At 40.8% G+C, this 15,595-nt stretch overlaps 1 protein-coding gene across 2 annotated transcripts in view; it reads right to left on the bottom strand.

The window, feature by feature from the left end:
* The window catches only part of tanc1b (tetratricopeptide repeat, ankyrin repeat and coiled-coil containing 1b), a 102,424-nt gene that overhangs the window by 27,246 nt on the left and 59,583 nt on the right, over nucleotides 1-15,595 (bottom strand). For both annotated transcript variants that reach the window (XM_069533238.1, XM_069533237.1), the window contains exons 7-10: nucleotides 15,005-15,319; nucleotides 5,462-5,584; nucleotides 2,368-2,649; nucleotides 2,059-2,213 (exon numbers count right to left, since the gene is read on the bottom strand). In XM_069533238.1, coding sequence (XP_069389339.1) covers nucleotides 2,059-2,213; nucleotides 2,368-2,649; nucleotides 5,462-5,584; nucleotides 15,005-15,319 — 875 coding nt within the window. The remainder of the gene's footprint in view (nucleotides 1-2,058; nucleotides 2,214-2,367; nucleotides 2,650-5,461; nucleotides 5,585-15,004; nucleotides 15,320-15,595) is intronic.

The following is a 15,595-nucleotide window of genomic DNA, read 5'->3' on the forward strand; positions in this document are numbered from 1 at the left end:
AAAGAAACGCCAATGTTGACGAATGCCTGAAAGTTTCACTCATCTATAAATGTTTAAAAACTGCAGTGAATGTTCAGTAGTTTCACTGAAGCTGCCAATCAATGCTGAGCACGTCTTATAAACAGAGACTAACAGAGAGAACAGGTGCAGCCAGATTCAAGAGAGACACAAGAGAAGTTTCTGCCGCTGGGATTTTTTCAAGATGCTGATTATAAAAATATAAATTCTGACGATAAGAGGGTCATTGACAAAAGCAAACCGCTGTGACACTTTAATAGCAGCATCCCAGGATGTCAAGCCACTAATTATAAAACCAAAAGACAGCTGAAAGCAGCATTACCATGGACCACACTGGAGTGCACGACCTATTCACTGAACAAGTTGGATCATTATGGGAGAATGCATCACAGAGCGTGGGTTCAACTCAAAGTCTGGCTGACTAAAATGCAAGAATATTAAAACTGTTCATTGGCTACTATAAGAAAAAAAACACTGAGAAATATTATCTTAAAAGCTGTTCCAGGTATGCAGACTATCATCTATCTACTAATTGCAGAAATCACTGTCTGTCTATAAGTATATCTAACAAAGACATATAGACTTTTCACCTTCAAACACTCAACACAAGGAAGTGCAGTGTTGAATTTGTTGCGATTTGGACATGTGATACATTCACGTCAACAGAGATTGATTCTCTGGATCGGGGTTCTGTTGCTAAAAAACAATGAAAAGCTATTAGAGTTAATGCACTTTTTTTTAAGTATTGCCCATTTAATGTAGTGCAACTTGATGAGCTGTTAAAGACAGAAAGTTGAGACATAACCCCTAGATACTACAACAGTGTCTATTCACCTATTTTATTATTTTATTTACCTTCAAATGAGAATATCAATATAAATACAGTAAAATTTGCTTAGAACATTATGGTAATCCTTTTATCCTACAACCTGAGAGCTGCCTACAGGATTTTATGGTCACTCAAGTTTGGCTTTATATAATGTTTATGTAGTGTTTATGTAGCGTGCAGGTGTTGAGTGTTGAGTAATCCTGTAATTCAGTGCCAGTGATAACAAGTTAATCCCTTCATATCCACACCCTATGAACAGAACTGTGCTGTGTGGTGTTGTTCTGTTATTCATTGCGGAAACGTTCTGAGTTGAGAGCCGACTCAAATTGAATCAGTCAAACCTGTTGCCATGGGAATACAGAAAAAAAGTAATGAAACACAAAATATCAAAAGCTTACTTTTTTTTAAAAAATAAATACAGAATGGGTTTTGAGTTCTGTTCTGGAAATGAAATTACAGTATTGTATTACAGACAGACAGACATACTGATCGCTCTATCCTCCTGCAGTATATGCCAGGGGAAAAATAAAAATATAAAGACAATACAGATGCACAGTATAAATGTGTGCTGTTTTCTATTCTGACTTTACTTTTAATGTGTTCCTCTGGCAGCAGAGTAGTCTAAAGTTTTCACAATTCACAATGCAGATGCCGTCTGTCTGAGAGCTAAAAGGGCACGCTAAAGATCTACGGCCAAAGTTTTCCATCTTCCCATTTCCGTAATCGAGCTGCAGTACTGAGATGCTGCGGACATTTAAAACTGAACTCGTTTTTCACAGCAGTCTTTAACTAACTGCTGCACGAGTCATACCCCGGCCTGTGGTATTAAAGGTCTCTAAAAAGACCAATGGTGGCACTGTCTTTCATAATCTCGGCGGACTGCCAGAGACCATCAATATTTCATGCGACGAATGTCAAACAAATGAACACAAACAACCATAAATCACATATAAACATAAATCAACTGAGGGTAGCCGAGACACAGATTTCTGTAGGACACCTCATACATACTAAGAGCCGTTGTGCACACCACCAGCCCCTTTGTAATAATGTAAGTGTCAGTGGCAAGCACACACAGGGGAACTGTAAGAAAGGTACATATATAATGTGTAAGAATATAGACCCAGTGTAGCAATGCCTGATGGTTCAAATAATAACTGATATTTAACATAATGATTTTTTTAATGCTGAGGTCCTGGCTGTAGTCATACCTTCGCAGCCAGGCGTTTGACGGCCACCTCCCGCCGCTGCTGCATCTCAGGGGTTCCGGGGCAACTGTTGGTCCTCAGGGTGTTGGTAGCACTGGAAGGTGGGGTGGGCTGCGGGGGCTGGCTGAGAGGAAGTTCTGTGCTTGGTCCTCCACCACCTGAGGAAAACAGTATGAATATCACATGATCGTGATTGGATGTTGAAAATGCATATTACCAGTTTTTTTAAAGAAGCTATTTTGAGAAATGTATCCAAAATTGAGCAAGGTGTTTCGATGCTCGCATCAAATGCTAAATTCTGTAATTCCTTACTTTTTGGGGAGGCACTGGGACTGTTGGAGGCAATCTGCCGCATGCGGCCTCCGTGGCAGCTCAGCGCTACTAGCCGGGAGATAATGGCCGTCTTCCCGTAACCCACGCTGCCCACCACTACAGCGCCGTGGCTCTCCGCAGACTCGCCAGCCTTCAGGACATCTTCCAGCTGCTGAAAGAGCCAATCTCTGCCCACGAACACAGAATCTGTGGTGATGCTGGGCACCTCGAACAGCAAGGGCTTGAGCATGATGTCCACAGGTTTGTAGGGAGCGAAACGAGCTGAGGAGAAAGAATGGAAAATGAGAGAATGAGTTGTAATTGTGAAGTTATTTTTCACAAAACAAAAATATGCAGTGTTAGAGTTGCTTTTTTCAGACAAAGGAAACACAAGCTTCAATTTGCTTTTGGGATTAATCCCACTACCACAACCAGAGAAACATCATCTTTAACACAAACAAACCTGGCTACATTTCCATAGCTTTCTCCTGTGCCGTGTTTATCAGAAATCTGAACACTGGGGTCTAGAAACTTTGCTTTTCCACTGTCTGCTTTAGCTTGAATCAATGTTACTTTAGGCGCAATCACAACAAAAGTGGACTGGATGGACGGAGGACTCTCCATCAGTCCACTTCAGATCTAATTAAATCTTAGAACAATTTTTCAGTCAGGAGCTCCTCTATACTTATACGACTCAGAGGACTGGTGCTGCTGCTTTTACAGCTACTGCTCATACTAAGTTAAACGTACTGCTTTTATTGCAACAATATATATATACTTACTACATATACACTATTTATAATAGCTATTCCTCTCTAAAATATACACAAGAATACAATGGCTTACTTTCTGTGCACAGATTTAACCTAAAACATTTCAGAACTAGGAAAAAGTGTAATTTTTGTTCTCTGCTTTTTAAAAAAAATAAATGTTATCTCTTACAGAAAAAATACTCGAAATACTCCTACTTATTAGTAGTAGCAGTAGTAGTATTTCAAGTAATAGTTGTTTGGACAGGAGAAAGTTGATAAATAAACTTCCTTTAAAAAGATGGTGGCCCGACTCCTAATACAAAGACTTTAAGGACAAGGGAAAATATATCACCAGTGTATTTGTAAAAAAAATATTATTATTGCAAATATCATATACTTAGTGTCTGTCTTGTCAAATATATATATGTACATTGAATTTCAACAAAAATAGCTATAGCAAATTATTTTGACCAACTGCTGGTAAAGTTTGCCAGAATACTTTTGACCTGATGTATTACATGAGCTGTGGTGGCGTCGCCTGCCCACGCTCCAACTCTACTGCATGAAAACAAACCACACCTCAGTTCTCGACTCTCTGAAGTCAAAAACAGTTATTTACGGAGTGTTGCATACAGCTGTCTACTGTAATAATAGAGGTGTTAAGCTAAATGTATATCCATACATACAGAACATGACTTGAGTCAGGGCAGACATGGGCTGTTCCACAGAGATGATTAACCATCCACATGGGACATCAAATTTACATGATGTAGCTGTAACAACTTCATGTTTAAAAGAGATGTAAGAAAGGAAGCAGACGTTTTCAAAAGAGGGTTAAATACTTTGAGTATCTAATGATGTCGTTTTAAATTATGCATGTTATCATCAAATATTCAATCTGTGGGATTTCGCTCTGTCAGATGGAGAATTCAAAACATATCACGAAGGCACAAGCGGGAGAATGAAGTAATCTTTACATGAAAGAACCACCTCATTCTTCCGACATACATTTGGATAGTGTAGCTTTGAATCCACTCAGTGCAGCTCAGTGTTTACATTGCACCATGTGTCAGCATTTGGACAGTTTCACTTTTGGCTCGAGCAAACTGGATATGGAATTAAACAGCTCTTTTTAGATGTAACTCTTACTGTTAAAAAGAGCCACAATTCCAGAGCATGTGACCCAATATAAATATGAAAATCACCTACATTATTATAGCTGAAACACAGCACTTTCGCCTGATAATCACTGTCATTATTTTTAAATCCAATGTGCTGGAGTTTAGCCACAACATGTCAAAAATAGTGAAATTATATAAAATCTGAAGACAATAACTGCAAAAATGTGAATTACTAACACTGTGGCTGACGAAAGTAAAAAATAAACCAAGGAACTTAGCAATAAATGTAGGGCTGCATGGTTCAGGAGAAAATTAGAATCTTTATTTTCTTGCTTAGAATTGATATCATGATTCTCTCATGTGCTTTTTTTAAATATACATTTGTATTGCACTCATTGTTCTGCAGAAGGCAACAACAAAAAATATGATTGTGGCTGTTCCATTATTGATGTCTGTGCAGTGGGGAGGCGGCTGGGACTTTGATGTTTTGTTGGTCTTTACAGCTTCGTCTTATTGCATCTTGTGGTAATGTTTAAGGTGATAATATACATTTGTGGTTTTACCCTGTGGTGCTGCTAATATAGCAAAAACACAGCTTACAGTGTTTGTGGTTTTGACATTCATCGTAGTTTCCTAAAAACTTCCACATCACAGGGTAGGAACCTTATTTCACTATGAATACAGTGGGATTGGTTTTCACCTCCTTTAGCAGGCGTCAATTTGTTGTTTATTTTTTCTCTATTTTTATTTGGGACCCTACAGGTCAGACCGAGCATCACAAACAATGTAAACTCGAGCTCAAAATAAACGCATCAGGCTCATGTCAGGTTCTGACATGAAAAACACAACGCTGTCAGGTACGATTCAGGCTGGGCTTGTTTAGTTCCATTTTGAGCTTGGACGAGTTCGGATGGAAAAACTTGCTCTATTTCACTGCCGGTTTTCTGCTGCTTTGCATTGTAAGGAGTAACAGCGTGTTGTCACTGGTTGAAGAACAAAGTAGTAGAGCTTGTTTTGATGCAGCTGATGTCCTAAAATAAAATGAAGCATGATTGTTGTGAATTGGATATATGATGCATATGGGTGTCAATTGAGATGACGATTTGAATATGATTCAAATCATATGCAACAGCGGATAAAGTTATTAGCAGTCGCACCTTTTCCCTCATCACCCTGTCTGGTTCATGTGTACCTAAAGCAATAACACATGCTAACACTCACCTTTAGAGTCCTGAGGCGGCCTTCCTCCTGTATTGTGCCAGGGTAGGCGAATGGAAGTCCGCAGGGGGGTGTTGCGCTGTTCATCAAGAAAGCTCAGGTCTTCCAGCTTTGTGGAACTGGTCGCTGAAGACAGACAGAAAAAAAACCAGAGAATGTGAATCAGACTCTTTGATGGTGCGTTTTTGGCGTATTTGACACAGCGACATGAAAGAGACAGAAAGAGACATGAAAACAAGAACAAGATTTCGTGGCGTCTGCAGGAGATGATGAGTGAGGAGGCGAGCCAGTACGCGCTGACATTTGTAGCTTGCTGGAGGCTGCGAGTGCAGGTACCAATGTTCTGCAGCATCTATAAGTCAAGACAGAAATGCACCCCTTTGATTTGAGCTGACAGCTACACACAATATAAAAGTGAGAGGTCTATAATGCAGAACAGACCACAACAAGTGTAAGTTAACACACCACTCAAGAACAAGGCTGAATGATGAGATGCATTGCAAAGAACCAGACAAATTATTTTTAATATTACGCTGAAGGAGACTTTTAAAAACAGGAGACGTTATAAAGCCCCAAACAGATAATGTCTCCTTCTCGCCCATTTAAAGTATGGTCTGTAAATATCATAAAACATGTGCATTAGTGCAACTAGATCTCTCCTCGAACGGCTGTTCACTGTTCAACAATGTCATCTCCATGGTGACCCACGCGCTCTCGTTCTGGGCTGAAGAGTGGAATCAAAGCTGCTGCTTTCTTTCTACTTTATCGACCTCAGCTGGGAGAGACTGTCACAAACGCTCAACTCTTCTCCCCCACTTGGTCGCTAACTTACTCTCTGGAATTTCCCACTAATTAAAACCTGACCGCTGACAACGGCATAGCGGAGAAAGCTGAAATCACAACACAATGTTGACGGGGATAAAGGAAGGGCCCTCATGGTCACTTTTTACTGCAGTAGATGGCTCTTTCACAAGCTGATATGGAGGACTAAATTGAAATTACAATTGTTGTAGGTTAAATTAAAACTGAGGAAAAAAACATTAACACACAAATGGTTGAATTACTGAGCAACGCAGCACGAACACTTTATCAAATCTGATCCTAAAGCTAAACTAAACAGCTACTTACATCTGACAGCAGAGCCTGGAGGGACAATGGGGATTCTCAGAGCCCTCCCCTTGTCCCCAGCATGGAATATATTTGGGCAGGGATACAGGCAAAGTAGGCAGGGTGCAGACCCTTTAGCTAAATCTATGAAGAGTGCTCCCGGTGGATGAGCTCACCGAGGGCACAAAAGCAATTCCTCTGCCCCAGTGCTCCCATGCAGGCACACTGGCAGCATTCAGCTGCTGAGCTGAGGGCTTGGCTGTCCCCTCTTCAGTGCTCAGCCAGTCACAGCATCCAAAGCATTAGGCGCTCACTATATGAATACAGAGGAGTGTCACCCTCCCTACACTCACTAAAAACGTGCACGGACCTCTCTCTATGTGCGCACACGCAGACAATTTGGAACAGAGGATGAAAAGCGATGGAATTATAGGGAACATAAATGGAAAGAAAGAGATTTTGTCTCCAGTGGCTGATTAGAGTTTGTAGTGGACAGCGACTGTCGTATTAATGATTGATCTTGGCTGCAGTCAGGTGAGGGAGAAGAGACAGAGAAAAGAAAGAGTGAGTATATGACATTGATACTGTGGGGAGTGGGAGGTATGGGGTAAGGGAGATGTGTTAACAATGGAGGAGAGAGAGAGAGAGAGAGAGAGAGAGAGAGAGAGAGAAAAGAGGATGGACAGTGAATCAGCTCTTTGCTGCAAATTGCCACTTCTGACATCAGTGGAGCACAAGAAAACATCTTCCTATTTCGATCTTAAGATTTCTGAAGTGAAGAAGGCAAAAGTTGCACAAAAGATTACTTTACACAAGGTACATCTTTTTCTCTAGTGGACCAGAAAAGCTAAGGCTGAAGCAAACGCTATAAATGCACACACTCCTTTATTCCTGTATATATATATATATAGTTATAAGCCCCAAACCATTTTCTTTTTTGTGAAGTCATATCTCTTATCCACACTTCTTCCAAGGCCAAAAATTTACTTCAGTCCTCTTCAAATCTTTTTTTTTCTACCCTGTGTCTATGGATTCCTTCCTATTCTTGCACATCTCTGTGCATTGATAAAACCTAAATATGATACCTTGAATCCTCCGTTGTGCTTGAAGTGAATTTGAAGCTGCAGAAACGTGTATTCTGATGAAAATGGGATTCCTTTTTCTTCTATTTTCCTCGGGCAGGTCTGCCCTTTGAAACCTGCAGTTCTATGGTTCCCATGTCAGAAGAGAGAAAAGGACTGAGCTCCTCATGCTCCAACCCCTGCACCCCCTCACCCATGCCCCTGATTTGACTTTCTTCTTCTTCTTTTACAATGAATATAATCAGCGCTCTCTTCACCTTGCCCACCATCTTGCCTCTTTTTCAAATTGCAGGAGTTCTTTGTAACCTTTCGGTGACACCGTATGAGTGAGAGTGAAAAGAAAGATTGAGGAGTGAGGCTGGAAGTTCAGCAAGTTCTCTCTAAAATTAAATGTGTATGTGGTTGCCATGGCAAAGTAATTGTAAAGTAATAATTACTAAGCATTGCTAATTATTAAATAAAATTACACAGTAAACAGCTTGACATGTTCAGAACATGAAACCGGGTAAGTATGACTCTTGACCATAAAAATCTCGATATATAAGAAAAAACATTATAGACTAACTATTATAAAAGATATAATAAATGTTCACCTACCCACCAAAAGCAGGGCCTGTGAACTCTATGCTCTTAACGCCTTAATGTCACCACTACCCCTCGCTCTGCTCTGACCTCTTAATTCAAAATGTCTTTTGTCTTAGTTGAGTGTAAATTGGATGGTCTGCGTGCAAATTTGTCTTGTTACCATGGAAACTTTCCTCGAGACACAAAAATGTATATGCTGGAGAAAGTTTAAATGTGAAAAGTCATTTTGTGTGATTAGTAATGTTTTATTGATTTCACTTACATTTTAAAAAAATTTTGTTTCCAACTGCAGCATGCAAAGAAGACTGTTAAGCACTACACTGAAAGGGACCTGCATGCAAAACATGAAGCACAGGCCAGGTTGTACATGACTAACCCTGAGCCAAGAGTTATAGCCAGAGGGAAGAAAAGACATTAGGACATTCATGCCATCATAACTGTCACACAGCTCCTGTCCTGCACAGCTATTACATCATTCTCAAAAGTGGTGTGTTGTTAATCAAACTTCCACAAATGGCTCTGTTGTTACAGAGACTAGTTAGCTAACACTGTCCCTTTGAGACTGGGCTCTTGGTAGATTCTGATCTGTCAATGGAGTAACACTGAGCAGAATTTTAAACGGCTCCTCAAACCTCAAGAAGATTGATCTCAGCAACGCTTTTTATTTTGCTCCCGCTGTGACCAAGTGGCACCAACAATTCTCTGCAAATGGACATTTTAAAAGATGTGAGGGCGACCTTTTCAGAGAGCTGCTGCCTGCTGGATATGAATGGGTCATCTGGTTTCTTTATGCTTTCTTTTCAACTTCTGTTCTAAACGGATCAATGTCTACATAAAGCCCGAGGCAGAGGTGAATTCCATGGCTACCTGATGACGTTACAAAACACTAGACAACATGCAGACATGTCTTCAGACAGGGTTGCAAAACTTACAGTAGACAATACTGTATTTAAAAAACTGCCTGGAAACACGTGAGCTAGAAGCATATCATATAAATCAGTTACATTCTGCCTTCCTGCTCCAGTACTGCAGAGAGACCATAGTATACTGAATTTAAAAAATCATGTCATCTTTTTGCATCAGCACTGCACCACTGAAACATTTTGTATTTTGAGATAATCACTGACTGACCTTTGCAAACATCTCTGAGTCACAGATTATGTGCAGGGTCCAAGTTTTCTTCATAAAACACAGATTTCAAGCTTGGTTCAAAACTTACCTCGTCAACGTTTTTCCTAGAATCTGCTCATCGACAGTCCAGACACTCAGCTGAAGACAAAGTCTGACAAGGATCTCGGATCCATTATTACTGCTGAAGGTATCACAGAGTAGGAGCTTTGCCAGAGGAACAGACGCCTTTGAAGTGCACACACAAACAATGAGTGTGTACTGTACCACTGTGGCTCAGACCACAAAGCGCTGCTCAATAGCTAAACACCACAGAGGCACTGTAGCGCCATTCCTTAGCCACACTGACCCTAACTCTGTCTTCCTGTCTGAGCAACATGACCACAAGCAGCTCAAGCTAAGATTTAAAAATCATTGAAATTCCAATGGCCACAACTAATACGGCCCTTTGACTCTGTAAGCCTTTTTAAAAAGCTTTACTTGAATGACCCAAAATAGAATTCTTATTTACTCAATACACTGAGGAGTGATGGAGGCACAGAGAGTAAGACACGAGTCACATTTTGTCAAACTGTGTATTTATAGATTCAAATAGGGATAAAATAATCTAAAACCAATATCTGATATTGATCTTGTATTGAGTCAAACAGCTGGATTAGGAATCATTGACATTAAGGCCAATATATTAAATTCCATACTATTTTATTTTCACATATCAGAAGAAAGAGAGAGAACTAAAAACAAAGGGATAGCAGTTATGAGGTATTTTTGTCTACGCCTCTTGCAATATCAGCGAAGTCAATGTTCTGAGGGGTGGCAGCAGAACACATCACAACACAACACATTTACTCAAGCACCTCCTTAAGCATCACAGCAAAATCAACGGCATACAGGACGGCAGATATTGGATCATTTGAACACATGAAAGTGTCAGTGTCACATTATTGAAGTTAATGTGCTGATTGGGCACCTAAAGAAAACACCTAACAGGTTAAATCTAACATGCTGTGAGATTTATTTCCACTAAAATACCGAATGGCTAGAACCAATAATGAAACCAGAGCCATGATAACCTTGTTGCTCATGAAGACTGCTGAGACTGAGATATGACAGCAAGAGTGTAAAATTATGAAACATGTGGGGAGAGTGGGGAATTATTTTGCTTCATCCAAAGGTTCACCTCAAAAACAATATTCAACATTTAGCTGTTTGAACATTGTCTTTTGGTTTTAGCATATTCTCAGAATATTTCGTGAAATAATTGAGTGTGTCTCGACTCTGCTTTTTTAAGATTCTCTTACCAATCTTTCACCTTATCTACCTTGAATTAATACCACTGACAACGAATTCTGTATGTCCTTCCGCAGGAAGACTCAAAAACTACACAACTGATTTCAGTGACATTTTGTGGAGGGGTGGGAAATAACCCATGGAGGAACCAATTTAATTTTGGAGCAGATCCGGTTAAACAGGCAGATCAAGGATTTTTTCCCCCCCACTTTCTTTAAATGGCAATATAGGGCGTTAGTCTTGGAAGAGGGATGTGCTCTCCTAACACCGTTGAAGTTGCACATTTGTTTTGTGGATAAACAAATGTAACTGGGTGGAATTGTGATTTATGATATTGCACAATACTGAAAAGAGAACATATTTGGTCTTGCATCAAAAACAATAAACCAGAAACGATGCCAAAGAAACTTAATCATCATTAACACAGCAATTTACTCTATTACATTGAAAAAAATGGATGGGTCTGTTTTACTGGGCTGTAGAAAAAGAAAGTCAAATATTTCCTATAGACTTTTCTGAAAACAAAAAGAAACCTAGGAAATAGCCCTTCACATTGCTTTCTGCCCCACACAGTCTATATATGAGGTCAGCTATGACCTTTAAAACAGGATATATTTGATGTTAAATGGATGATAAATATCTGTGCTGCCTGTTGGGCTTTGCCATGGCAAAAATTTTTTAAAGCCTGCCTTATAGCCTGCCAGATATGGCAGAAAATATTTTTTATAAAGAATGGTGGCTGAATACCTCAGAAAACTCCAAACTAATGATACAACTACAAACAGCTCCTGAGGAGGCATCTGAAGTCGGCTCTGTCGGCTGTGACAGATGCTGTGCGGGCCAACATTTGTGAAACTTGCCATAGCACAAGCAGACTTGCTTGAGTTCTAGCTGCAGACCAGCGAGATGCTAGCCGCAGTGTGAGAGTGCATGTGTTTACCGAGAAAGTGCAAATGACACTTCTCAGTAATATAAAGACATTCCTTGTTCATGCATAGCTAACATTCTAGCGGTCCAGCTACACACTGGTTGACTGGCATCAGACAGATGGATGAAATCCACTTTGCCTTTCCGGAATTTTGGCCTTTGAGCTGCAACTCTCCAGAACTTTATGTCAAAATCTCCACTGTGTTGTAGTTACTTCGATATTCCAATGATGAGTCAACTGATAAAAACATGGCAGTGATGAAAGGATGCTTCGGTGTCTCATTTAGATGGGTGAAATTATACTGCATGTACATGTACAAAGGTACCACTTGGGTAGTGTTGCCAGGTGCCATAACAATATTACATTATCAACTATTTTCAAAATAGTTTTCTATGGAAACGGTCGACCAAAGGTTTGGGGAATATAAACATGCACACACACCCAAACACACGCATATAGTAATATTGTACTGTATATATATATATATATATATATATATGTACAGTAAAACCACTGCAAGTTCATTTATCTGCTTTTATTTCAAGTTTTGAATCACTGTATTTAAGCACGAAGTATCCAGGCATTATATCTAGTTTCCTGTTGGCTCTCTATGTCCTTGTTTAGTGTCAATAACAAATTGGCAAATTCACAGCAGACACATCCCCAGAAAATGAACCTTAGTCACAGACGTTGTGGCACACGCATCTGAATGCACTAATGATGAATACATTTTTAGTTGCGTTGCACAATGACAGCTCCTTTCTCCTTTCTGCTTCTGTAATTGCTTCTTTAGAATCATTTGTTATTGAATACAATTTCCTTGAGTATTAACCAAGACTCAGCACCGTCCCTGGCATGCTGTGAAACCAGCTCAGATCGGTTTTGGGCCATAAATGAAGCTGTTTCACCACCGTCGTCCATCTCCTCTCCCAGGGCTTTTTCATAAGGTGTAAAAATCTGAGGTGTGATTTCCACAGGTCCCTAGAGGGCAACGCTGCATAACTATGACATCAGCTCATAAACTCTCTGAACACAAGCACGCTGGTGATCACGCGCAAACCAACACACACAAACACCCAAATATTTCCTGGTCTTTTAACTTTATGAGCTAGTGTGTGTGTCTGCAGGTTTATGTCGGGGGGAGATAATGAGATGTACAAGGGTACAGACCCATGGAACAACAGAATGGGCAATGAACAGACTGCACAACGCCATGAAAAAAATTCATGTTAACAATGTGGGCACAGATTCAGCTATAGAAACACTATCCGAGTGTTGTAAAGAAAGCAGCGCACAGTGTGATATACATAAGCTGTGGCATGTGTTCTGAGACCAGGCTGTGCACCAGCCATGCAGGCTACTATTTGTTCTGCTTCTATTTCAAGGCTCCATTTTAACTCTTTTGCCAATAGTTAAAGAGAACACTGCAAGGATAATTTTCATATTCAGAGTAAGCAGACCAAGACCATCAGCTACTTGTTGTAAAGCTTTTAAGACAAACATGTCTCTTTGTCTTTGCCTCGCCCAGACTTACTTACTGCGCCAAGGAGGTTATGATTTCATTGCTGTTTCTCTTTTAACAGGATTACTCATAAACTACAGAGAGGATTTTATTGAAACTTGGTGACAGGCTGGGGTATGTTCCAAAGAATAAATCCATTAACATATGGTGCGGATTTGATTAAGAGGATCCTGGAATTTTTTGTCACTTTCTTTAACATTGCAAGACAGGGCATTTTTATGAAACTTTAGTGAATTTGTCAAGAAACAATCTCTATAATAGAAAAATATTCTGTTTGTGAATATGCAGAATATGTAGGCAAGGGACAAGATTTTAGAGCTGGAAGCCTGGTTTCCATGTCTAGTTTGTCATGTGTGAACAGGCTTTGTTGCCTGCAGCTTAACAGGAGACCAAAAGAGGCGGAACACCGTAATGCATGGGTTATCCTTTTTTAAATGTATCTGCATTCATATGCAGATAGCTGTTAATAGGCATAAGGACATAATGTTGTCTGGACCTAAACACCTACTAAAAGCATCGCTGTCTGTGTTTTGTGTGAAGTAACATTCGACATTTGGTAAAAGAAACTAGTTGCACTGTAAACTGTAGACAGAAAACTTGGCCGGGATAGCTGGTGTCTATACCCGAAATATCCAAATATTGGCTGTTGCCTCCAGAGGCTAATTTTCAGATGATAGCTGATGGGTGAGATCTATGAGTGTGGGCTATTTGGTGCGGCTTGATCGAATTTAAGGGGACAGTTGGACCTTGGCAGAGGTATACTGTGTGTTTTGGATTTTTCCCCCTCGCAGTTCTGCCTAGTCTGGCCATGCTGTAGTAGTATTACTGTCATTTCAGTGGATTTGTCTGCAAGAGCAATGCAGTGTGACACACCGTTCATCTTCTCTATAAACTTTTTAACTGTTTTTTTTTTTCTATTTGCTTCTGTCACTGTCACTCGCCCCTTTCAAACAATTTTTACCTTCCCAAGAGGATTGGTCTGGAGTCTTGTCTGCAACAGCTTTAACAATCAAATATGTTTCTATTAGTCTGTCCAACATAATAACAAGCATGTGCAGTATGGTTCCCCTGGGTATGGACTGAGATAACTAGCATGTGATGTGTGATGTGCAAGTGGAGCTGCAGACAACACTGCTTTTGATTCACTCGTACATTCCAGTTCATCTTTAGCGAATGCTTAAGCTAAAACACAGCTCAAAAGAATTCTTTTGACTTGATTTTTCTTGGACTTTGCATTTACTTGGTTTTAACAGAATATGTAAAACCTGTCTTCAAAAACAGAGGGAGTCAGTGTGAGGGGAGACCTGGGAATGGAAAAGGGGGTGAGGGGGTGAGCGAGGGATATCAACAACTGTGACAGCTGTGTGGATACGGCGAGCTGAGCCAGAACAGGGAAGTTCCAGGGCTGGAATGCAGAACAGATCGGCCAGACAGCGGCTTGTGCTTGTGGTCCAACATGGCGGGCAGAGGCCGAGGCGCAACACGCAACAGCTGGCTAATCCCCCAACTTCTGCCTTGATACCATGCTCCTTCTTTGAAAAGCACAACCTGTCCTCTGAAAAACACAGAGTTCCTATTCCCTCTGTATCTACATGTGTTTTTTTCTGTCTCTGTCTGTCACTTGCTTGGACTACAAATGACACCGTGCTTGTCAGCCTCAGGCACAGGTCAAATTGTAGCGTCACAATCATGAACTGCCTGCCAGTGCAGTGCAGGAGGACACCCAAGCCCCAGTCAACATTACAATGGTTACTAAGCTATAAGAAGAGAGGCTTGAGTGAAATGTTTTGTTTAATGCTAAATTAAAGAACAGGTTCACTGAGGAGAGGTATACAGAGCCATTCCTTTTTCTGTTCTGCACAGAGGACACACAGATGTTAAACGCTGAAACCAGAGGATCATACCTGCTACGGAGTTCGGCCTTGGCATCATGAGGGAAGAGGATGTGTGTGGTGGGTAAGGAATGGGCCCCTCAGGCGAGTGAGGCTGTGGCAGCGCTGATAAGTTGGGCTGCTGCTGCTGCTGGTCTGTCCTTGATGAGGCGTCGACTGGCGTTGCCGTGGCGCTGTTGGCGTCTTCTTCGGCCACAGGAGAGCAGGTGTCAGCCCGCACACCTTGTGCCAGGCCATGGCGCACGCTGCCTCTCAGGCTGCCATCCTTACTCCACTCCAGGCTGGAGCCACTGCGGTCATCGTTCTCCGAGGAACTAGTGATGGTGGCTGAGAGAAAACAGGAAGAATTAGAGCAGGTGAGGAGGTAAGATGGAGGACAGAGGTGAGAAATATGAGAGTTAAGTTCTTTAAGTGCTATGAAAATGTCCACTTCTGCCATGAAGGTTATCATTTCATTGCTGTTTGTCTTTTTTTTTTACCTTTTGAAGGATATTGCAAAACCTACTGAGCTGGAAACTTTTGGAACAGATTCAATTAAGGGGGTGGATGCAGGGAATTTTTCTTTCTTTCTTTAACATTGTGAGATAAGGTTTTAGCCTTCGC

Source organism: Paralichthys olivaceus, chromosome 10 (assembly GCF_024713975.1).
Source record: "Paralichthys olivaceus isolate ysfri-2021 chromosome 10, ASM2471397v2, whole genome shotgun sequence".
NCBI lineage: Eukaryota > Metazoa > Chordata > Actinopteri > Pleuronectiformes > Paralichthyidae > Paralichthys > Paralichthys olivaceus.